Here is a 22,148-nt window from a genome sequence, read left to right on the forward strand (position 1 = left end):
CAATTTCTTGCATTTTTCACCCTTATGAAAAACAGCATTTGGTGCTCAATGAAAGCTCCCCCTGGTTTCTTGGTTTGTTCAATCTGAGCAACCGTAAATGGTGCAAAAAATAGGCATTTTGAGTGTGTGTTATAGTGCTTGATATGCAGAAAAATCACTTCAGGACCTCCAACTGCAGTTTACGCCACAACAAAAGAGTGACGTGACGGCTTCTGCAAACAACCTATAGGCCACACATCTACCTTTATTAAAAGTTGCCAAATCACACAGAAGCTTGGCTAAAACCCACAAGCTCAGTTTTTACGAAACCGTGTTTTTTTGTTTTTTCTTTTTTTTGCTAAGAGTGCTGAGAGTACTCTGTGTGTGTGTGTGTGTGTGTGTGTGTGTGTATACGTATAAACACACACACATATATGCATACATATACACGTGTGTGTGTGTGTGTGTGTGTGTTTGTGTATGTATAAATGAGGACAGCATCAAGTGAGAATCGATTGTGCCAGGCAACTAAGAACAAGAGCAACAGTCAAATATTAGCATTGGCTCAAATAATGGTGACAAATTCACATTCAAATGTATTTTGAGAGCAGTTGTGCTGTTTTGCAGCTCTCGCTACAGACTGAACCAGTCTCTGCTCTGTGTTTTGTACGACCCTGATTCCAAAAAGTTTGGAATCACTATATAAAGTAATAATAAGAATTTGTATTTCTATAGCACCTTTCAAACATAGAGTGCAGCTCAAAGGGCTTCACAAACAAAAACAACAATGAAACAAAATACATAAAAGCATATACAGGCACACAAAGAGTGCTAAGAGTAAAAAAAAAAAAGAAGTAGCATAAATAAGCTTGGTCAAATAGACTGGTAAAAAGGCGAGGTTTTAAAGAAGGCCTCACACTACACTGGTAGCATGTTTCATAGTTTGGGGGCATAAGCACTAAAGGCTACTTCAGCAAGTTTTTTTTCAGTCCTTGGAGCTGTTAACGGTCTAGAGTCTACTGATCACAGTGGCTGATCTGTAGTGTAGTATGAGACACATTCTGCTGTGTATAGGGGGCGCCTTATCATTGACAGCTTTAAAAACCAATAAAAGAATGTTAATATTGATCCTAATAGCAACCAGTGCAGAGAGATGAGCAATGGAGTGATATGTTCTCCTCTTGTTTTTGTTAGTGCTACTGCGGCTGCATTTTGTACAATTGAAGCTTGCAAATTACTGCCTTTGGCACATCAGTGAACAGGATGGTACAATAATCTCGTCGTTAGAAGACAAAGGCGTGGGTCAGTTTAGTTGCATTAGAAATGACAAATAGGGTCTAAGTCTTGAGATATTTCTAAGATGGAAAGAGGCAGTTTTTGTAAGATTGTCAGTGTGGTTTTTTGAAACCAAGGTCCAGAGTAGCCCCATGACTTTTAACTGCTGGCTTGACTTTTGAGGCAAGATTTCCTGTTGTTTTACCTGCTTCACCTGCAAGATTACGATGTTTTAAGAAAATTTTCTTTCTTTTCTCATTGGCTCCTGTTTAAATAATTTTCATTCATGTTATAACGTTGGTCAGACAGCTGGTGAGTAGTTTCAGGCAATGAGGGTTGTCTGGCTTAAGGAAACATAGAAGTAGGTGTCATCTGCATAACTATGGAAATTGATCGATGTTTTCTGATTATTTCACTAAGTGGCAGCATGTACAATGAAAATACCAAAGGAGCAAGTATAGAGCCTTGTGGCACACCTTACATGTATGTATGCTATCCTGTGGTAACAAAGAACTGTCTACCAGTTAAATATGATTTAAACCAATTTAGGGTGGCACCAGAGAGACCAACATAATATCAAGGTGACTGATAAGGATGTTGTTGTCTATGGTATCGGAAGCTGCAGTTTTGGTTAGAGCAGTTTCAGTGCTCTGTCTTACCAGACTGGTACGACCCAGAAATGTTGTTCCCACAGAGAAATTGATTGATCTGTGTGAAGATTTTTTTTTTTTAAGAATTATGCTCAAAAAAGGCAGCTTTGAAATTGCTCTAAAATGTCTTTAGCCGGCAGGGTCCAGGTTATGTTTCTTCAGTGATGGTCTGACAATTGCTGTTTTGATAGGGTCGGCAAAGGTACCTGTTTGCAGTGATAAGTTCAGTATTTAGAGTTTGCTGGTGAAGAAGAAGTCTACGAGGTCCTCGAAGAAGAAAATGGGGAGAGGATTTGAAGAGCATGTGGCTGTTTTTAGCAGAGTAGCAATTTTCTTCAGTTCTGCATCATCCAAAATATTCAAAGTTTCCATAGCAGCCCTTTGGCAGCATGCATCATGAACAGTTTGACATTCCAATGTGTGGTATATCCGCTCTGATTTTTCAGTTTTTCTGATCAAAGAACTGGGCAAAGTACTCACATTTCGAATTTGATGCTTGGAAAGGTAAATCTGTTAGCAATTTTAGCAACTTGACTCACGGCTATGTTAAGGCCTTAATAAGAAATCACCAGTTTGGGCACTGTAATGTGCCGAGCTAAGTTAAAAGAAAGCAGCATTTTCAGAAAGTCCCCTGCTCTGGTGTCTGTCGTTTTGTTAACATGAAAGTTGAAGTCCCCAGCTCTAAGAATATGTTTGCTGTACAGATTGAAAGCAATTTAAGGATAAAGCATGTATTATGTTTAGGTGGGCGATAAATGTTCAGCAGCACAATTGCTGTCTTGCACAATATTTCAATCACAAGATATTCACATGCAGTAAGTTTTCCAAGGTCTATACTTTTGCATCTAATGTTTTTTGCATAACTAGAAGCTCCCTTTCTTTCCTTCCCTGATGGAGTAAAAATAACTGAACTCAAGAGGACATGTTTCATTCATCACAGCTGCACTATCAGTTCCTTGCTATGTTTCACTTCAAAACACAAAATCAAGAGTGTGCTCAGAGATGATATTAAGTGCTCTAACATTCACATGTTAAAACTGTCATTGTCTGACCATTCTTACTTTGAACCTACAGTAACAGCAATTACATTTTTCTTTAAGTCTTTTTGCTTTCCTGGCCCTTAATTTTGCTAGAACAATTTGAATGCGGTGGCAGTCTGAAGATTTGCTAGCAGTAGACAGACATGCAGTTCTGTTTTTATTTGTGTCACTTAGCTGACGAAGCCTGCAGGAAGTTGAGCCCATGGCCATGGAGGGGTGCTGGTAAATGTGACAAACATAAAACATAAATAAAACAGAATGTGATCATTTGCTCATCCTTTTTAACATATATATTCAATACCAGCAGCACGTTTTAGACAAGTCGGGACAGGGTTAGCAAAAGACTGGGAAAGTTGTGGAATGCTATAAAAACACTTGTTTTGAACAATTTTGGCATTTTTGAATCATGTATTCCATCAGTGTGCTAACTACATCATGTCTTCACCAAACCCCAGACATCCAAATCAACATTAAGCGGTGCCTGAGTGACGGATGTGACACACGCATTCATGGCTTGAAGACACTGGGCTATCAGATTACCAAGAGTAAAGAGGTGTCTGTTTCGGATGCTTCAGCCATCTGGTACCTGTCTCTCCTCACCTCCTTGGTCACCGCATCCATGGAGACTAACCCTGCACTGGCTCAGACTGTCCTTCAGAGCACACAGTAAGACACAATGCTTCTGTTCTAATTGCATTGCATTGTTTTAAGTTTAGTCATTTGTTCAGTGTTTGGGTTCTGAGGGGTCTTTTTGTGTTTTTTTTTTCTCCTAGAAAAGCCTTACGACACATGCCACCGTTGTCCCTAACGCCATCATCCACAGAGTTCCCCAAGTTCTTCTCTTTGAATATCCTGGAGGAGGTGGATGGATTTCTCCTCAGGATAGCAGAGTAATGACCTGCTGGGATTACATCAGCATACTCACCCATCACTGCCACACTGAGCTCATGATGCCGACATCATCACAGTGAAAACAGACTAAAACCGAAGTATTGATTCAGTGGGCGATGACACATCATTTCCATTCCATTTAATGTACTTTAAATCCGTCAGATGTGGCCAGGGTCACAAAGAACAACATGGCTGGAATAATATCATCAGTTATTATCAGTTGAATATCAAAAACATTACTGTAGACTATGTCTATTCACACATGCATTCGATGTGAGAGATACATTATGGCCAGGTCTTCTGGTCTTTTTGGTTTTTTGCAAACCCTCAGTCAGAAAACATTTTGTTTGTGAGACTTCATACTACAGTGTTTAGATGAGCCCCCGGAGCTCTGTGGTGGTCTGTTTAAGGCAGACTCTTCAAGAGCAGATTATGGATTTTGACTGTGTTGAACTGCATATTCATGGAAATAATAATTGCCACTAATCAGTATTAGCCCAGTGTTAAATTGTGAAGTCTGGCTATTATATTTTTAAATCTGGTGGAACTTTTGCTTCCCTATCTATTTCCTAATAGAGAATTGATAGAGGAACACAATCTATGGTGGTCCATGCCAGTCTTGGAGCTCAGCAGGAATTAAAACCTTCAAAGCCAGATTGATAAATCATGACCTTTTTTCATTTTTCACATTCACCAAATTTATGTCATCTATATTGTGTCTCACAAGTCATGTCCATATGTACATTGAAAGGCTTACTGGCTGCTATAACGCGTCCTTGTTTCATGTGAAAATGCTTTCAAAAGTTCAGTTGAAGCTAAAATCTGGCTTCAACAGACTGAGGTTGATAAATATTGTGCACTGCAGACAGCATGTACAGTAGGAGTACTGGTAATGACCAATAATGCTGTCAATGTAGATATGGACTCGGGTATAATATTAAGGTGTGAAGGAACATTTAAAAATCATAACCATGCATGAAAATCTACTTATTTAGCCAAAATACCTTTGACACTCAGAAATAGCGACACAAAAGATCATGTAATATAACTGAAAGCACCCAAATCTAACTTGTGTTTGTTTATCTGCTCCTGTGTAGCTGCTGTGTGAGTCCTGATGCAGAATTGACCCTCCTGGCCTTTGCCCTGGCCAGAGGCAGTGTGGCCAAGGTGCTCCAGGCCCTGTCCTGCATCAACGATCATTTAGAGACCAAGTACAAGGCCACCTCCCTCATTGTGTCTATGGCTTCTGTCCGGCTGCGGCTGCTTAATCGCAATGGTAACGTGGCCAGCCCTTCTTTACTCTCATTCACACGAGAACATTTGAAACCATAAACCATGATAGAAAGTGCATGACCTACAAGGAGGAGACGCATTAGTGGACTGTGGAAAATGATCAAATGACTAACTGTGGTATCACAGAAAATGCATTTACAGTGATTTATGCTCCATCACAGGGAAGCCTCTCCAGTTGCACCTACAGGCCTGTGATGTGAAGAGTAAAGAGGAGAAATCGGGGCCAGAGAACATGCTCACAGAATCCTCCACCGGAGACGGTACAACTGATGCCATCCTTATTCACTGAGAAATAACAATAACATCAAGTTCACACTCAAGCTTAAGATGCTTTCAGCTTCACTTTGAACATGCCCTCAAGGGTAACTGAATGTTTTTGTTGCTCTGAAGGTTTTCTTACAGAAAGTGGCAAGAAGAAAGCCAGCGTGATCCTGTCGACAGAGGACCAGAGTAACTTCCAGGTCACTCAGATGAGGATCAAAGTGAGGCTCTGTTTGATTTTCACCAAGTGTGAGAACACAGACAGTGACAGAGGATTACTGTAGATAACACTTGCTCTCTGGTTTGTGCGATTAAGGTGCGAAAAGGAGCGATTGGAGCAAAATGTGGCTTGGTGTTTGTGTACAAGGAGGAAGACCCTTTTGATGCAGAGAAGCATTTCAAGAGGTTCAAGAAGTATGACACGTGGGACTACAAGGACTACAAAGAGTTCGTACAAGACAGGTAAGGAGCATTTTATAGCTGTCTGAATATCGTTATTACTGATGTGTGTGCCTTTGTGTTTATCGATTTACAACTTGGCAGTCATTTAATGAAAGAAGTGGGGTGCACTGGTGTTGAAGAGTGCACGTTAACACAACGAACCATTAAATCTAACGCTACAATACTGATAGAGTATTGTTAGTTTTGTCTGAGTTATGGAACCCCCTCAGCAGTGTTGGGGTCTGCCTCAGCAGTTTGTGTGAATGGCTGACACACCATGCTGTCACCTGACCTGCAGTGGGAAGACTTCAGCACAGTCAGAGGACGAGCCGATTGGCTGGTTCGAGCTTGAGAACGACTGGAACGACGTGGAGATCAAGCTGCAGCAGTGTCGTGTTGCAAAGGTAGATATTGCATCCATTTAAAACTAAGACTTTCTTATATTCTCTCTGCACATTTGAACCTCGTTATTTGCGCCCTCGAGCAGTTCTTCCTTAACAGTGTGATGTCTGATTTTAATTGTGTTTTCATGCTGCCAGACGTTCTAAATGTGTTGTCATTATCAAGTCATCACACCTCTTATTCCTCTGTTTTCCTGTCTTCCCAGTTCCTGATGGTAAAATTCCTCTGCACCAGGCAGGACTGGATAGCCGAGCGCCTTGGCGTGCAGTCCCTCAGCTTCAGCGGCTACCTGTGCCCTGGGGCAGAGAGGCTTGGAGACCTGGACAGCCTCAGTCCAGAGCCAGAGAGCTTTGACCGTGATGCAGTGTCTGGCCTTTGTCTACTTAACAAGACGCTATTCTTCATACAACAGCTTACAAGAGACATGGTAACTAGTCAAGTCAGATTTTATTTATACAGCCCAACATGACAAATTTACCTCAAAGGGCTTCACAGTCTGCACAGCATAACGACAGGATCTTCAGACCCTTGACTCAAATATGGAAAAATTCACCACAAAAAAAACGTTGCAGAGAAAAAAATGGAAGAACTACCAATCACTACTGCAGGATGACTGCCTTCAAATACCATAACCATAACACTGTGAGTTTCTCAAAACACTGCATCATGTGCCAGCATGTTCAGTTTGTAGGAAAACTTCTCACTTGTTTTATGGAACTGTACTGCGTAAGTAGAAACATCCTCTTTGTGGCAGGAAACAATGAGGTCCATGAGAAATATTACCAGTAACATACCGCTGGCCCAAGATAGAGACCTGACAGTTGACAGTTAAGACTTAGACAAAGACACATTTCATGTGTTAAATCAACTTATTTATATGTGCTTTTTCTTTGCTCTCTTTTTTTCACTAAATTCTCTAATTTATTTACCTCTCTAATATCACCTCAATAGGTGATATTGCAACATCTCATTTATTGCTAAACTGTTGAGAGTGATCGGATACTTCATATTTATGTCCTGTGTGTCCTGTGTTTTCTTTTTATTGTTGTTGAATACTGTCGGTCAGTTTCCCTCTCTCTCCATTCCTACAGGATGCCTCTCACTTCAAGCAGAAGTATCTTCTGGACTTCAGTGGCCTCAGTCTGAACCTCTTCTGGACCTTCTACAGTAAACTCAGGGAGATGTGAGTAGCAGCAGTGTCACTGCTGCTTTTATGTATCCACACGCTCCCTACAGTCATTAGTACAACAGTAATTACCATCTGGTATGTTCAGGCTCATTGGTCAGTAAGTGGGACATGTCCAGACATACTAAGATCTCACCTGTAATGGAGCATATGTCTTTGTCTTAGTGAGGGAGAGGAGGTGTTGAAGAGCAGAGTTCTGCTACTTCAGTTGATGCAGAACTGTTTCCCCATGCTGCCCAACCCACTGGAGGCCAAGGGTTCAGGGGAGAGCAGAGGGCCACACGAGGGAGCCACAGCAGCAGCTTGTCCATCCACCTCCAGCAGTGCAGAGCCTCTGTCCGACTCTGTTAGGGCTGTCTGGGAGCTCTACACTCACCTCTGCCACAGTAAGAACCTGTTGGCTTTCGTACAGCTGGGATGGTTAAATTTGGCCAAGTGATTAACGTTCTCTGTTGAGATGTTTTGGACAGTAGCAGCAGGTCATGATTGATTTCTCAGAAGCTGCAGCAGTAATATTTGTAATATTTGTAATTTCAGTTGTGGATGGTCCAGAGGGTGAGACATTAGTGGAAAAAGCCTTGCACAAGGAAGCAGTTAAGGCCATTCTTAATGGAGCAGCCGTTTTCTTCCCTGATAAACACGTCAGGCGGGACAAGCTCTTCCACATGATGGTGAGTTGACTGAAAAAGTTAATCAAATCAAATCAAATAACGAGGATATGAAATAATAATATACCTTTTTGCAGAAGAATATTACAGAAGAGGATCAGCCAGAGTCAGTGAAGGTGACTTTTGAATCGCTCTGTAACTACTTCAGGTAAGCATACTGAAAATATACAAACACTTGTGCTGGTGCACATCCAGATCACAGTGGATCAACAACTGCTGGGTTTTCTCTACGCAGTGACCAGGATCCAAGTGGCCTTCTCCTGCTCCCACCCAAAGGAGCTCCCTCAGACTTTGACATCAGCCCCATTCTGTCAGTCATGGAGACACTGCTGCTGGTGGCAACAAGAGAGGTGAGACCTCTGCCACACACACAATGTCTCAGCTGTTTCATTGTGTTATTTATCAACAGTCCTCTTTGTCCCTTCATGTTTCAATGTGAAACCTCGTGTTTTTATCTACTTTTCTGATGTTCGTCTCTGTTCAACCATCTCCCATCTCTCAGTGTGAGGTTATGATGGTGGATGGCAGTGGTGGAGCCAGCAGGACAGTGTTGCTGTCCTTGTTCTGGGCTCTGCAGGATAGCCTGCTCTCCTGGTGCTACCTGCAGCTCAAAGGAGGAGCCTCCGCTGCTGTTGCTGTTGACCTGGCTAGAGACATCCTGCTGAAATGTGAGACACAGCGACAATGTTGCATGACACAAATGACCTGATTACAGGTTCCGATTTTAGATTCTGTGTTTTTTGTGTGCTTGTGTACTGACACTGAGTAGAATTTATTGTTGAGTGGACAAGAGGATGTACAGTCTGACTAAATTATTTATTTCAATAGATGTGGTTCAGTTCCTGGAAAGTGTCAAAGCTACCCTTAGTTCCCTGCTGGAGAGGTACACTGGCGCTGAAATTACAGACAAACTAGGCACCTCCATCCTGGCCACAGTCTTCAGACAACTGGTAATGCGCTTTTATCTCCTGATTGATTTTCAGTTGCCCTTCTGCACAATTATAGAGTTGAGTGTTTTCATTGGCTGTAATATTTGTTGTGCTCCTGGCAGATGATTTTACTCCTGGAGCTGTGCTCTCTGGACATCCCTCACAGTGTGCTGCTGAAGAGCTTCTCATCTCTGGTCGAGCTACTGAAAAGCCTAGCCAGTGATACTGGAGACATCTTTTCTAAGGTCAGTCCGCTCTAACTTTAGGTTCATTTTGATCTTCAGCTAAAATATAAGTACCTCAAATTTGCACTTAAGTAAAGTACTTGAGTAAATGTATTTAGTTACATTCCACCGTTGACAGTGGCAAACATTGATTGTATACTATGTCACTGTTAGGTGGATCAGGAGAGCTGGCACCAGCCCCAGCAGCCAGTGGTGCTGAGGACCTGGAACATGGAGTCCCCTCACAACTATGAAAACAGCCGCCATGAGACCTCTATCTATGCCTGCCCTGGTGCCACCTCCTTTGAGGTGGAGTTTGACGAACGCTGTGAGACAGAGAAGAGGTGACCGATGAAATATATTAGATATTCAGATGTTTTCTTGCAAGAATTTTTAGAACCCATCCTCAATGGCTCTTGATTTTCACAGGTACGACTACCTAGAATTCACAGATTCTAGAGGTGGGAAAGTCCGCTATGACATGAAGGTTGGAACTGAGAAGTGGCCAAAGGTAGGATATGGGAAAGCACTCAGTTGTCTCCAAATGAAAGACTGTAATTTCATAATTCCCTTACATGTCTTTTGCTTCTCCTGACTCCCGCAGAAGGTGACATTTGACGCGGGCCCTCAACTTCAGTTCCTTTTCCACTCTGATAGCAGTAATAACGAGTGGGGTTACAAGTTCACTGTGACGGCCCTGGGCCTCCCAGATATCACTATTTCTTGGATGTCAGACCTGCAGCTGCTGGTGGCTCGCCTGATGGGTCGTCTTGCTTCCAGAACTCTCGCCCTGAAATCCCCTCACGGTCAGCCTGTTTTCCAAAACCTTTATCAAATCAACACCTGTGATCTAAAGTGAGTCTCTGTGTGACTCTGCTGGCCCATAGTTACTGCAGAATCTTTCTAATCTTGTACATTTGAGACTTACATAAACAGATTTTGCAAAATTAGGGATTTGTGAAACATGCTTAATTTGAGTTTGAGAAAAAGTCAGACTGCTTCAGAGCTCTATCATACTGGAGCATTTTTCAGACCCTTGATAAATGTTTGTGCTGATGTTTGTGGCTTGCTGTCTATTCCAGAGATTCGCACTGTAAAGGAGCTTCCAGCAGGGAAAATGTCCCATGTTCAGTCTTCTCCTTTATGGAAACCCATTCTGCGACACGGTTTGTGGGAAACAAGGGAGGCGAATCAGACTAAAACACCCACAAACCAGGTATTTTCAAATCTATTTAATCCAGTTATGTATAACTTCATTCTCATCTTTACATTATTCCACTGCTTATTGACCTCAGCAGCTAGATGGTGCTCTAACACTACTTTTTCCATGTGGTAGACAAATGCGTGGACTCTTGATGAGTTAATGAGCTTCCTGGAGGACTATGCCCGTTGGAACCCTTCCCAGGAGCCGACAGACAGTAGAACAGAGCTAATGAAGACCCTCATGCAGTCCTGCAAAAAACAGCCAATGAGGAACGAGATTGCCACAGGGTCAAAGACAGACCAAGCTGTGAATGCCATTTGGGCAGCCATGGTATACCACACACCAGCCCTCAACCATGCCCTGAGGACCTACGGTAATGCTTGGATATAATCAATGGTCACAAAGCAAAAGCTGCTCTATGTATTAAGTTTCTTGCTGTGTTTTAACATGATAATTCCACATGGTTGAGTGAGTCACTCAATTGATTTCTCTCTTTTGTCTTTGTATGAGTAGTTAATCAGGACTGCAAGTCTTGCTTAAGCGAAGACTTTGTGCAGGTGTATTCATTCGCAGACAACATCAGAACGTGGATGGTGAGTGTGGCTGACAGGCTTCGTGTCTCTGCTGACTGTCTGCTGCTGAGTTATATATGATGGTGTTATTTAACTCTTATGCTGACGGTTTCTTTTTTTCCTGTCAGTTGGAGATGAAGCAGAGATACCTAGTTAGCAAAATTAATGTTCCTAATGAGAAGGAAGGGGTTCATGATGAGGTTACCATGGAGACACTAGGTGAGAATCTGACAAATGTAAAGCTGAATTCCACCTTTTTTTCCACCATCTCTGTTGTGTCTTTTCCTAATTTGCTGACTGGTGTTATTTTCTCTCTCTAGCTGATGCTTGCATTGAGAAGAGCCTCTTGCTCTTCAGATTTTCTCCTTGTGGAGTACCTTGTCAGGACAGTGACTCTTCCAAAGCAGCAGAGGGACACAGTGTTCCTCTCATCCGCTCAAACTCAATCTCAGAAGGGGACTTCCAGGCTAGCACCTCTCTGGGACCTCAGACTGCAGGGACTGAGGAGGGAGGTGAGGCCAGGGCAGGACCGAGGTCGCCCTCCAACGCTCAAGCCCAAAGCACATCTTCTTGTGTACACAGCAGGCAAAGCCACAAAGGCTCCACGGAGAGCCTCTCCTCACAGCCAGGAGAACCAGCCTCACCCTCCGCCTTCCCCCGTAAAGCCCCATTCAGTCGGGCACGCCTACGCCTCTTGTCCTGCCGATCTGTAGAAGAGCCCCGCTCAACCGCCTCTGTCAAGGATCGCTACCCAATGGTTAAACACATCCTGAACTTTATAAGGGACCAGGCTCTCACAACGGCAAGGTGACTGAGCCCAAGTCTTCTATTTTGCATTCCTTTGTGTAATGGCATCAAACAGGGTTAAGTCAACCAATTCTTCCTCCTGTAGCATTCTGCAGACCCTGTCCCTGAGCAAAGCCCAGGCTCTGAGTGTGTGCAAGGTCCTGGAGATGGTGCAGCAATGTTTACATTCCCTGGGAAAGCCACACCTCTTCCAAGCACCATGCATCCTGTTCCTGCAGGAGCTGCTGGCATGCCAGAAAGACTTCACCAGGTACATCAGTAGAAAATGTTTCTAGTAGAACAACAGTACATTTTCTAGCCTGTATTTTATTAGATTTGTTTCTTAGATGCTAAAGGTGGATTGTAGTTTTACTAAAAATGATTGCTTTGACTTCTATCCTGGATGACAACATTAGATGTGCCAGTAGAGATTGTTGTTAGTATTCACCAATATTGATTCAATTCAAAACCTGTATGCTGACAATGGTACAATGGCAGAGCAGTATTTGAGCCAAGATTTTCTTTTGCTTTGTCTTTTTCAGTTATTTCTCTCAGCTGTCAGACAGTGGACAGAAGCTGGGAGAGGAGGTGAGGCGTTCCTACCATCAGCTGGTGCTCATGCTGGTGGAGGCAGTTCAAGGCTTCAGCAGCCTCAATGAGAAGTAAGCTTTTATCTGTGTAAGGATACCATGTTCACACATAACTAGATGTAGTGAAATTACAAAACGCTTGCAGCAGTGATAAGTGTAATTCCAAGTGTGTGTGTCTGTGAGCGTGTGTGTGAGTGCGTGTGTGCATGCAGTGGTGTAAACTGACCTTCATCTCTGCTCTCCAGAGCCCTGCTACCAGCCCTCTCATGTGTACAGACCTGCTTGTTGCACCTTCTAGACATGAGCTGGGAGGTACATGACCTTCCTCTCTTCTTGAATATCAAGCTTCCTGACCTCCTGCTCAGCATGGCCCAGGAGAACATCAGTGTTCATGACATTGCCATCAGGTAATATCAGACCCATCTTAGAAAAAAAGGCATGGCGCAGTGGAAATAAAATGTTTTTCTCATTGATGACCTAAGGCTAGCAAGAGACACAGCTTTCATTTTTGCATTTTCACAGATCGACCGTCTAAAAACTGCTTTGTGCTTCATGCGTCTATTTCAAACCTCTTAGAATATGTTAGATGGTGTCCCAGCTACTTAGATTTGCAGAGATAATCGATCATGTCTGTGGTTTAAATTGATTCATTCAGTCAATGGACAGAGGAGGATGAAATCGCAGACTACAAGAAGAACCAGGAGTGGATGGATGAGTGTATGGATGGGATGTTTGAGAAGTGGTACGACAAAATCGATGAAGAGGAATCCATGGAGGACAGGAGAAAGGTACATCACAGTCCATAAAACACATGCAGTAAAAGTGCAATCATCACCAAACAAATGTTGGTGTAATACCAATGAGTATGTCCAACATCTGTCAACAAGGTTATAACAAAACGAAGAGTGCAGCCATGTTAGTGGCTCCGTGAACCCGTACTGCACAGCTGTTGTTTGACCTACATGCTAACATAAACTTGCCAATATCTTCACGATGACCTTGCTAATATGGTGATGCTGATTAAGTATGATGTTTATCACCTCACTATCTTAGTGTAGCGTGTTAGCATCACATCACACAAAGCATTATATTCAAATATTTTGTGTGAAGTGTTTGAAAGCATCACAGTAAAACACATATACACAATAGTGGTTAAGACTGGCATAAATACTGTAATATCTATTTCCTATACAGATGCACATGTTCATTGCACGTTATTGCGACCTGCTCAATGTTGTGATCTCCTGTGACGGCTGTGAGAGGATGGCACCTTGGCATCGGTACCGATGCCTGCAGTGCATGGATATGGACCTCTGCAAGACCTGCTTCCTCAGTGAGCTCATACACTTCATGACACTACACATACAGTCACATGAAAGAGGAACAGGGTGACTGCACTAATTGTAAGTTGGATAAGAGCATCAGAGCATACCTAAATATGAATGTGTGTGTTTTCAACCAGGTGGCGCCAAGCCTGAGGGCCATGAGGATGACCATGAAATGGTGAACATGGAATATGCTTGTGACCATTGCCAGGGGCTCATTGTCGGCAGCAGGATCAACTGCAACGTCTGTGAAGACTTTGACCTGTGCTTCGGTTGTTACCATGCAAAGAAGTATCCCGACAGGTGACACATTTAAAATTTGATCCTGCTCTGTTAAAAGACACTGACTTTGTCGTGGTTTGCCTCTCTAATTATTTTCTGTCCCATCTCTAGCCACCTGCCCACCCATCGGATCACAGTGTACCCCATGGTGACCATACGCATCAGCGATCGTCACCGCTTAATCCAGCCCTACATTCACAACTACTCCTGGCTACTGTTTGCTGCTTTGGCCCTCTACACGTCAGAGCTGAGCAGTGAGAAGCAGATGGAGGGAGAGGCTTTGGACAGCACCACCTTGAGCCAGGCCTCCGCCCTGCAGACCCACTGCTCCCAGCTCATCACTGACTGCTTGCTCAAGGGGCAAACTGGCAAAGGTAAATCCGAACCAGAATATTTTTTTTTTTTTTTTTGGAATAGTTTGAGATTTTGGGAAAAATGCTTATGTGCTTTCTTCCTGAGACTCAGCTGCTCGTCTTAGCTTATCTTAGCTAACCTGGCTCATTTGTCACATTTGTCCCAACCTTCAGTCTTTATGCTAAGCTAAGAATCCCCCATTATACCTCTAGTTTCATGTTTAGCGTAGAGATAAACCAGTATCATCTCATATAACTCTCATCAAGAAAACAAATAAGTGTATCAACAAATAAGTGTATTTCCCAAATTGTAGAATGATTCCTTTAAACAAAACTTGCATGTTTTCTCTATCCATTTGTTTTGACTGTCTGGTATCTCAGATTCTTCTAACCTGTGTTTTTATGTTTTATCCTTTCATGGCTAAACCTCTCTATGCTGTCATCCATGTAGGTCTACGCTCCTCCGCCTTACTCGCTCTGCTGTCATCCAATGAATCAGCCTCTGATAGTGAGCTGTGTCCAGTGTCTCCAGAGTCCTCTCAGGAGCTCAGTACAGCCACTGACACCTCCTCCATCCCCGGCAGCACTGCAGCAATCTGCTCCCCGTCCTCTCCCAAGGACAAGGTGAGCAATGGAAGTCATGTTATAAGATAATAGGAAGGCTGAATGGTTTCTGTCGAGGCAGTGGATTGAAAAATCAAATAGATTCACAGCAAAACTGGAAATATTGCAGCTAATGTGCAAAAATGGTTAGAGATACATACATGTACTTGTTACGTCAGTATTGTCGGTAATACAGTTTTTAGGAACGTACTGTTGGGCTGTGAACCTACTGAATTGTTGTTATCCTCTCACTATTAGAGTAAACCATCAGGTAAGGAGAAAAAGGTGAAGGAGGTGGGCTCTCCTCCCCTTCTTCCTTCAGAGGTGTCATCACCCCCAAGCACTGTTGAGGGGGAGAAAAGGAAGCTGGTTACCCAAGACACCCTGGACTCCCCCAGCCTCAGCCAGACGCCTTCCGTGTCCAGTGAGGACCCCCTCTCTCCTGTTGTCCGCAGTAAGTACTGAGATTACCTCCACCAAGGTGTTGACAACTCTGGTTTTGGTCACTGTCCCTTAGCTGTCAACCTTGTATGTTTTTTACCGTTCTCAGCTTCAGAGTCTGGACCAGGAACAGTCAACTCTCCAGCATCTGACGTTGTCAAGGAGACAGATGAGAGGCTCCCCCAGGTCCCCCTTCAGGAGCATGTGTTTTCAGAGTGCTCCAGAGAGAGGATCCTGGGACTTCTAGCAGCCATGTTGCCTCCAGCCAAACCAGTATGTGAGACCACAGACCTTTTTAGGGGTTAGATTCTGTGTAATACTGAAGGATTTAAAGATTTGCTCAATATTTGGGGAAATATGCTGATTCACTTTTTTTAGAGCTTGGTGACTTAGATTGAAATTACTCTCATTGGCTGTGTGTTGAGCATGAAGCCTTAGCTAGCTGCAAGTTAGCGTCGCTCAGCGTTAAGTCTTGAAAACAACTAGTTTGGCTCTCTTCAAAGGCAACAAAATCTGCATACCATCACTCTAAAGCTCACTGCTTAACATGACATATCTCCTTTATTTGAAGGTGCAATGTGTAAGATATGGACAGCATTTTAGTTTAAAATGTTCAAAAATGAACTAACGTCAACAACAGTATGTGAACAAGTAATGGTTCTGACATTATGTCAAAGGCAGCTATGTATTGTGTTCCAGAGAGATCTACTGAAGTTCAGTAGAAACAGGCCCATCCTGTTTCTTAATACAACTTTGTACCTCGAGGAGAGAGTCTGATAGTATAGCTCAGGCTTTCTCTCTGTAGTTGGGAGATGTTATACAAACAGCAACTTTGCTGTATTTCACAAACTATAAAAAACAAGTTTTTATAGTCTAATGAATAAACACAATAAAGTCACGCAATGTCAGAAAATAAACTAAACTTCTTACACATATTTTCATTACTGAACAGATAAATACAACTGTACACCTTTTGAATTCAAGTTTCTCTTTTACTGAACTCAGACAAGCTTAACTGCGCAGTTAACTCATCGTAAACACACTTCATTCAAACTCCACTGATGCAAATAAACATACTAGTCTGGTTCTCCGAGTTAGATGTGAAAATATTCCTCCTCCTGCTCCTCTGAGGTGTCTTCATTGTCCTTGGGGTCACAGTCCTGGTTGGAGCTGCTGTAATTCACCTTGGCACACTATTGCAAGTCATCAAATGGCCAATTCTTACATGTTATACCATTAATCTGTGGGGGGGTTAAGTGCTGGACTGTATCTTGGATGGGAACAGTGATTTCCTACATCTTCATGTCATCACCTCGAGGTTGCCAGGCATCCAGGGAAGACTCACTTGACTGTTTACAGTATTGATATATAGACATGTTCCGTTTATCTACAGATAACATTTACATCGTCTCCCTTGTTTCCTTAGGGCAGCACCCTGTCCCTGCCCAGTCTGAGCTCCATCCTGCCCCAGCTATTCAGGGCAGTCATTTCCAATGCTGGCTCTCTCAACGAGACCTTCCACCTCACCCTGGGACTACTGGGTCAGCTGCTGCTCCGAATCCCTCCGATGGAGGCTGACACTGCCGTCACAGAGGCCCTGGCTGACAAATTTGAGTTGCTAACACAAGGAGAGGCAGCCAATTCAGACACCCATGGCTGGAAGACCACCCAGCTGCTTTTCAGCCTTGGCGCCGTCTGTTTAGACAGGTAAAAGAAGGAAAACCTCATGATAACTGGTGGAGATATTGGTGGTATCTCTTAATCACACAGTTGAAATATTGTATACTGTGTTATAGTATTTGCCACCCATCAGCTGTTATTGTTATGTTGATGTGAATAGTCTTTTCTGCTCTTTCTCCTGTGTTTGGCAGTCGTATTGGTCTGGATTGGGCGTGCACAGTGGCAGACATCTTACACAGTCTGAATGGTTGTCCTGAGTGGAGCACAGTCATCGCTGCCTTCACTGACCATTGTATTCATCAGCTGCCACAAACTCTCAAACGCACCAACCTCTTCACCCTGCTGGTGCTGGTGGGCTTCCCTGAGGTAGGTCGAACACATACTGCTCTGTACTGTTGTACACTGTGCTCCCTGACTTTCCAAGCTCAGTCGTGACTCCTCTGTGTCTGTCAGGTGCTGTGTGTGGGCACCCAGACGGTGTTTATTGACAACGCCAATGAACAGCACAACATGATCTTGCTCAAACACTTCACAGAAAAGAACCATGCTGCAGTGGTGGATGTTAAGACACGCAAGAGGAAAACAGGTTCATGCAGTTGTAGCACTACAGACAGCTTTGCCTGTGTGCAGAAATAAGCATAGAATTAACCCGCATTCTGCTCTTTCTAGTGAAGGACTACCAACTCATCCAGTCTCAGGATTCCACTACCGCCAGTCTCCCAGGGCAGTCAGAGGGCCAGGGCTGCCCTGAGACCCTGCTGAGCCGCTACCTGAGCAATTTCATCTCTATCATCAGCCACCTGCTGCAGGCTAGCCAAGACAATGGCTCTCCTGATGCTGTGGAGGCATCCTGGGTTCTGTCCTTGGCCCTCAAAGGCCTCTACAATACACTAAAGGTACCTGCCATGATCTTAGGAATCTACAGTGGTGCACTAGTAATTTTATTCATTACCATTCCATAATTTGAGACGTGGTTAGCAGTATCTGGGACATGCTTGGTACAGCTGGCTTCGATGATATGAAATTATTGTGTTTCTCTTGTGCAGAAGCATGGAGTAGAGCGAGCTCAGGAGGGCATCCAGGAGTCAGGACTGACCCAGTTGCTGGTGAGGAAGTGCAGCAAAGGGACAGGCTTCAGCAAGCTGTGGTTGTTGCGAGATCTGGAGATTCTCTCCATCATGCTCTACTCCTCCAAGAGGGAGATCCACTCCATGGCCCAGGACCCAGAGCGAGACCAAAGAGAGCAGGACAAGGAGCATGACTCTGACCACTCCAGCTGTTGCACTGATGACACTGATGTCAACAAGGCCGACCCCTTAGAGGGTCTCGATGAGGAGACCAAGATTTGCTTCCAGGTGATGAAAGATACTATTCGTACAATACATGCAGCAAAATGTAGTGTGATGTAATCATCTGAAGTCCCTTTTTTAAAAAACAAATGCAGATCACCCACGATGCCTTAAACGCCCCTCTGCCCATCCTGAGAGCCATGTATGAGCTGCAGATGAAGAGAACGGATTCCTTCTTCCTGGAGGTGCAGAAGAGGTCGGCATTAATTTCCAAATAGACTATTCTTTATGTGGTCCACCGTGGAAAAGGTCACATTTTACAATCTAATGCAATCCTCTCTCTGTTGTGTTATTTTCAGATTTGATGGAGAAGAGATAAAAACAGATGAGACAATCCGTACGCTGGCTCAGAAATGGCAACCTACCCGGCGGCCTCGCTCTGAGGAGAGGAACACCAAGGCTGTGGACACTGATATGATTGTGGTGTCATGCATGGTGAGTTTGAGATTCAAAAAGCACTGCTTAGAAATGTCTGTTTGCACATTACCAATATTAACATTACTCGCTATGACAAGAACAGCGAAGCTACTTGGAGAAAATGTTAGGAAGTGCTGTTTTTCATATGTCAGTATTCTGATATCCCCATCACCACCTTCCTCCCACAGTCTAAACCCAGTCACTGTGAAAAAGCCACAGAGGAGATCAACGTAGTGGCCCAGAAGCTGATCACAAATTCAGAGAGCGAATTACAGCTCAGCTATGCCAAACAGAGGCGCACCAAAAGTTCGGCTCTCTTGCACAAGGAACTGGATGTGCGCAGCAATCGGGCAGTTCGTCAATACCTAGTGAAGGTCAACCAGGCCATCGCCACACTGTACGCCCGCCATGTGCTGGCCTCACTGCTGGCTGACTGGCCTGCAGAGACGGCGTTGAGCGAGGAGGCGCTGGAACTGAACGGTGCCTCACACATGGCCTACATCCTGGATATGTTAATGCAGCTGGAGGAGAAGCCTCTCTGGGAGAAGGTGGGCAGAAGGGAGGAGAATATGGAGTTTGTATTGTGTATGAAGAGAACAAAATGTGGTTTCCACGTATGAGATGTTAAATGTGTTTTGTGGATTAATGCGATTGTGTTCATCCATTAATGATCAGATTCTCCAGAGGGTGCTGAAGGGTTGCAGCCAGAGCATGCTGTGTAGTCTGTCTCTCACTGCTTGCCAGTTCATGGAGGAGCCAGGTATGGCCATACAGGTCAGAGAGTCCAAACACCCGTATGACAACAACACCAACTTTGAGGTGGGTGCACTACCTTTCATTCTTTTTACCATGAATTACTTAATGAACAGCTGTAACTATTTTAAAGAGGTTTAGTATTTCCTCATTTGTTGTGCCATCTCAGCAGTGTCGTGCTTTTTTCAAGTCAGTCTGAGACTATAAGACTCCATCTGTCTATCTCTATTGTGTCCCTCTTTTCTCCTTTAAGGACAAGGTGCACATTCCAGGGGCCATCTACCTGTCAGTGAAATTTGACTCCCGCTGCTACACAGAGGAAGGCTGTGATGAGCTCATCATGTCCAGCAGCAGTGATTTCCTCCAGGACGTCCACAACTTCAGTGGCTCTCCTCAGAAATGGTCCGACTTTGAGATTCCTGGTGAGGAATATTTTAAAATTGCCCTTATTTCTTTTCTGCTCTCTGGGTCTCTTTGTGCACATTTCTGTAGTTTGACTATTTCATTGAAATCAGGTTTATCATCATGTGTCATCTATGTGGGTTTCTCTCAGGTGATACCTTGTACTACAGATTTATGTCAGACATGAGCAACACAGAGTGGGGCTACAAGTTCACCATTACAGGAGGCCACAGAGGACGTTTCCAGACAGGTACTTTAGATACAGCAGATACACACTCCTTTAAAATTTGTGCAAATTTGCTTCCTTTGTTAGAGAGTAACTCTGCAAACTACTCAGTAAAATGCAGATAACCTGAAAATGAATCCACAGGTAGTCAGGTTGTCACCCTCTCTGCTGTTTTGTCTCTAATCAGGTTTTGAGATACTGAAGCAAATGTTAGCAGATGACCAAGTGCTCTGTCACCTGCCACTGGCTGACATCTGGGAGTGGCAGGTGGGTGTGGCCTGTCGCCAGACTGGGAGCCAGCGACTCAAAGCCATTCACCTGTTGCTCCGCCTGCTGCAGTGCCAGTCCCAGACGTAAGAGTCCAGCCTCCTCCTATGTTTCTGTCTCTTTCCTCGCAATTCTCTTCAATGCTTCTCACAACTCAGCGTCAGTAAAATGCTTGGCTTATGTTGCCTGTATAGACACCTAAAGTAATGTGTACAAACATTGTCACTTGAGCATATGGCCCATCCACCTGGACTTACGTAATGCTAATTTGTAGATCCAGTGCTCATTTTAACCTCAGCTGTGTGTTTCCCCTTGAGATGCAGTATTGCACCTCCACACACAGTTTGCCTACAAGCCTTCATAAATACCTCATGTCACCACCACGGAAATGAGGTAAAGGATGTGTTCAGAAATTTGAATATGTGCAGACTGACTCAGGTTGCATTGACAACATCACACAATTTATGCAAAGGAGTGCTCACACAGACAGAAAACACATTGTAAAAGCTGAATTCTAGGCATTAACAATTCTTTTAACCGAACAAAGAGTCCCCTCAGCTTAAACATGCGTTTCGCTTATTGTTACTTCACCTTGATGTTTCAGTGTGTCTAAACGCTACAATACCCATGAGCTTCAGCTGCCTTTGGCCAGTTAGAGGCACGAATCAGATTAGTCACGTGAGAATAAAATACAGTGCAGTAGTTACAGAGTTCACCCACAGTTGAACCAGAATTTAAAAATTATTTGATTTATTTGATGCAAACTATGTTTTCAGTTTTCTCAACACCATTATCTTTAGCTTCCACCTGCCATCAGCAGTTCACGTCACAACTTTAAACACAGTGATTGGATATTTATTCCTGGTAGTTCACATCCACATCAGTGTTTTTAGGTACTTTTACCTTCAACTTTTTACCAGATATTGTCAGTGTAACGAAGTTACAGCTGATGAATTTCATGCTGATCCAAGCTGTATAGTGAGTCACATAGCGCTGTCTATGGGAAAAATGAATGTGATTTTCTGAGCATTGTAAGTGTATATCAGTATGTGTGTTATGTTACTTCACCGTGCAGATAGATACAGAAGTGATTTGTGATTCATTAGCATTCATAACATCCCACAAGCATTGCTTTTTTCTTTTTTGAATTTTTCTTTCTTCTGGACCCATCTAGTTACAGTGAAAGGCCATTCCCACATTTGAACAATCAAGTTTTGCTCCGTTTACGGCTGTAGGAGGTTACAAAACATGCCATTAAGCCATGATAAATGCACGAAGCTGGACTCATTGAAGTGGCTCTTGCTGTTTGTTTTTCAGCCACAATTTAGCTTCTCTCAGAATGTAACTGTTCATTGTTCTGTCCTGCCTGTGTGCTTGTGTTTGTTCATCTAACTATGGATTTGTTTGCACTCCAGGGCCTGTGAGCTGACTCTGCTGCGACCTCTGTGGCAGCTCTTTATGTCCATGGAAAACAGCCTGAGCCAGGATCCCACCAGTGTTACTGTGCTGCTGCCTCTTCACAGAGCCCTCACTGAACTCTTCTTCATTGCAGAAGCCCGTGCCATTGTGAGTGAGACACACACACATATGCAGGCCACAAAAAAGAAAAAAAAAAAAACAGACCACTTCTAGTATTGTACAGGTGTTGCTGTTAAAGCT

The 22,148-nt window shown here is 43.6% G+C and overlaps 1 protein-coding gene across 1 annotated transcript in view; it reads left to right on the top strand.

Moving 5' to 3' along the window:
• The window catches only part of zzef1 (zinc finger, ZZ-type with EF hand domain 1), a 33,368-nt gene that overhangs the window by 3,472 nt on the left and 7,748 nt on the right, over positions 1-22,148 (top strand). The window contains exons 6-52 of the mRNA XM_076749768.1: positions 3,400-3,610; positions 3,718-3,834; positions 4,933-5,111; positions 5,290-5,388; positions 5,519-5,610; positions 5,706-5,851; positions 6,129-6,234; positions 6,438-6,659; positions 7,324-7,415; positions 7,584-7,804; positions 7,956-8,089; positions 8,164-8,234; positions 8,322-8,436; positions 8,589-8,754; positions 8,915-9,036; positions 9,138-9,260; positions 9,414-9,583; positions 9,669-9,750; positions 9,844-10,045; positions 10,322-10,455; positions 10,576-10,816; positions 10,957-11,036; positions 11,144-11,234; positions 11,336-11,822; positions 11,908-12,072; positions 12,344-12,463; positions 12,637-12,798; positions 13,047-13,179; positions 13,586-13,724; positions 13,854-14,019; positions 14,110-14,372; positions 14,803-14,975; positions 15,213-15,408; positions 15,505-15,668; positions 16,822-17,102; positions 17,267-17,441; positions 17,529-17,661; positions 17,745-17,971; positions 18,122-18,430; positions 18,520-18,620; positions 18,724-18,859; positions 19,030-19,389; positions 19,517-19,660; positions 19,848-20,016; positions 20,148-20,246; positions 20,410-20,575; positions 21,905-22,055. Of these exons, the coding sequence (XP_076605883.1) occupies positions 3,400-3,610; positions 3,718-3,834; positions 4,933-5,111; positions 5,290-5,388; positions 5,519-5,610; positions 5,706-5,851; positions 6,129-6,234; positions 6,438-6,659; positions 7,324-7,415; positions 7,584-7,804; positions 7,956-8,089; positions 8,164-8,234; positions 8,322-8,436; positions 8,589-8,754; positions 8,915-9,036; positions 9,138-9,260; positions 9,414-9,583; positions 9,669-9,750; positions 9,844-10,045; positions 10,322-10,455; positions 10,576-10,816; positions 10,957-11,036; positions 11,144-11,234; positions 11,336-11,822; positions 11,908-12,072; positions 12,344-12,463; positions 12,637-12,798; positions 13,047-13,179; positions 13,586-13,724; positions 13,854-14,019; positions 14,110-14,372; positions 14,803-14,975; positions 15,213-15,408; positions 15,505-15,668; positions 16,822-17,102; positions 17,267-17,441; positions 17,529-17,661; positions 17,745-17,971; positions 18,122-18,430; positions 18,520-18,620; positions 18,724-18,859; positions 19,030-19,389; positions 19,517-19,660; positions 19,848-20,016; positions 20,148-20,246; positions 20,410-20,575; positions 21,905-22,055 (7,835 nt within the window). The remainder of the gene's footprint in view (positions 1-3,399; positions 3,611-3,717; positions 3,835-4,932; positions 5,112-5,289; positions 5,389-5,518; positions 5,611-5,705; positions 5,852-6,128; positions 6,235-6,437; positions 6,660-7,323; positions 7,416-7,583; positions 7,805-7,955; positions 8,090-8,163; positions 8,235-8,321; positions 8,437-8,588; positions 8,755-8,914; positions 9,037-9,137; positions 9,261-9,413; positions 9,584-9,668; positions 9,751-9,843; positions 10,046-10,321; positions 10,456-10,575; positions 10,817-10,956; positions 11,037-11,143; positions 11,235-11,335; positions 11,823-11,907; positions 12,073-12,343; positions 12,464-12,636; positions 12,799-13,046; positions 13,180-13,585; positions 13,725-13,853; positions 14,020-14,109; positions 14,373-14,802; positions 14,976-15,212; positions 15,409-15,504; positions 15,669-16,821; positions 17,103-17,266; positions 17,442-17,528; positions 17,662-17,744; positions 17,972-18,121; positions 18,431-18,519; positions 18,621-18,723; positions 18,860-19,029; positions 19,390-19,516; positions 19,661-19,847; positions 20,017-20,147; positions 20,247-20,409; positions 20,576-21,904; positions 22,056-22,148) is intronic.

The sequence above is a fragment of the Chaetodon auriga genome, chromosome 15 (assembly GCF_051107435.1).
Source record: "Chaetodon auriga isolate fChaAug3 chromosome 15, fChaAug3.hap1, whole genome shotgun sequence".
Lineage (NCBI taxonomy): Eukaryota > Metazoa > Chordata > Actinopteri > Chaetodontiformes > Chaetodontidae > Chaetodon > Chaetodon auriga.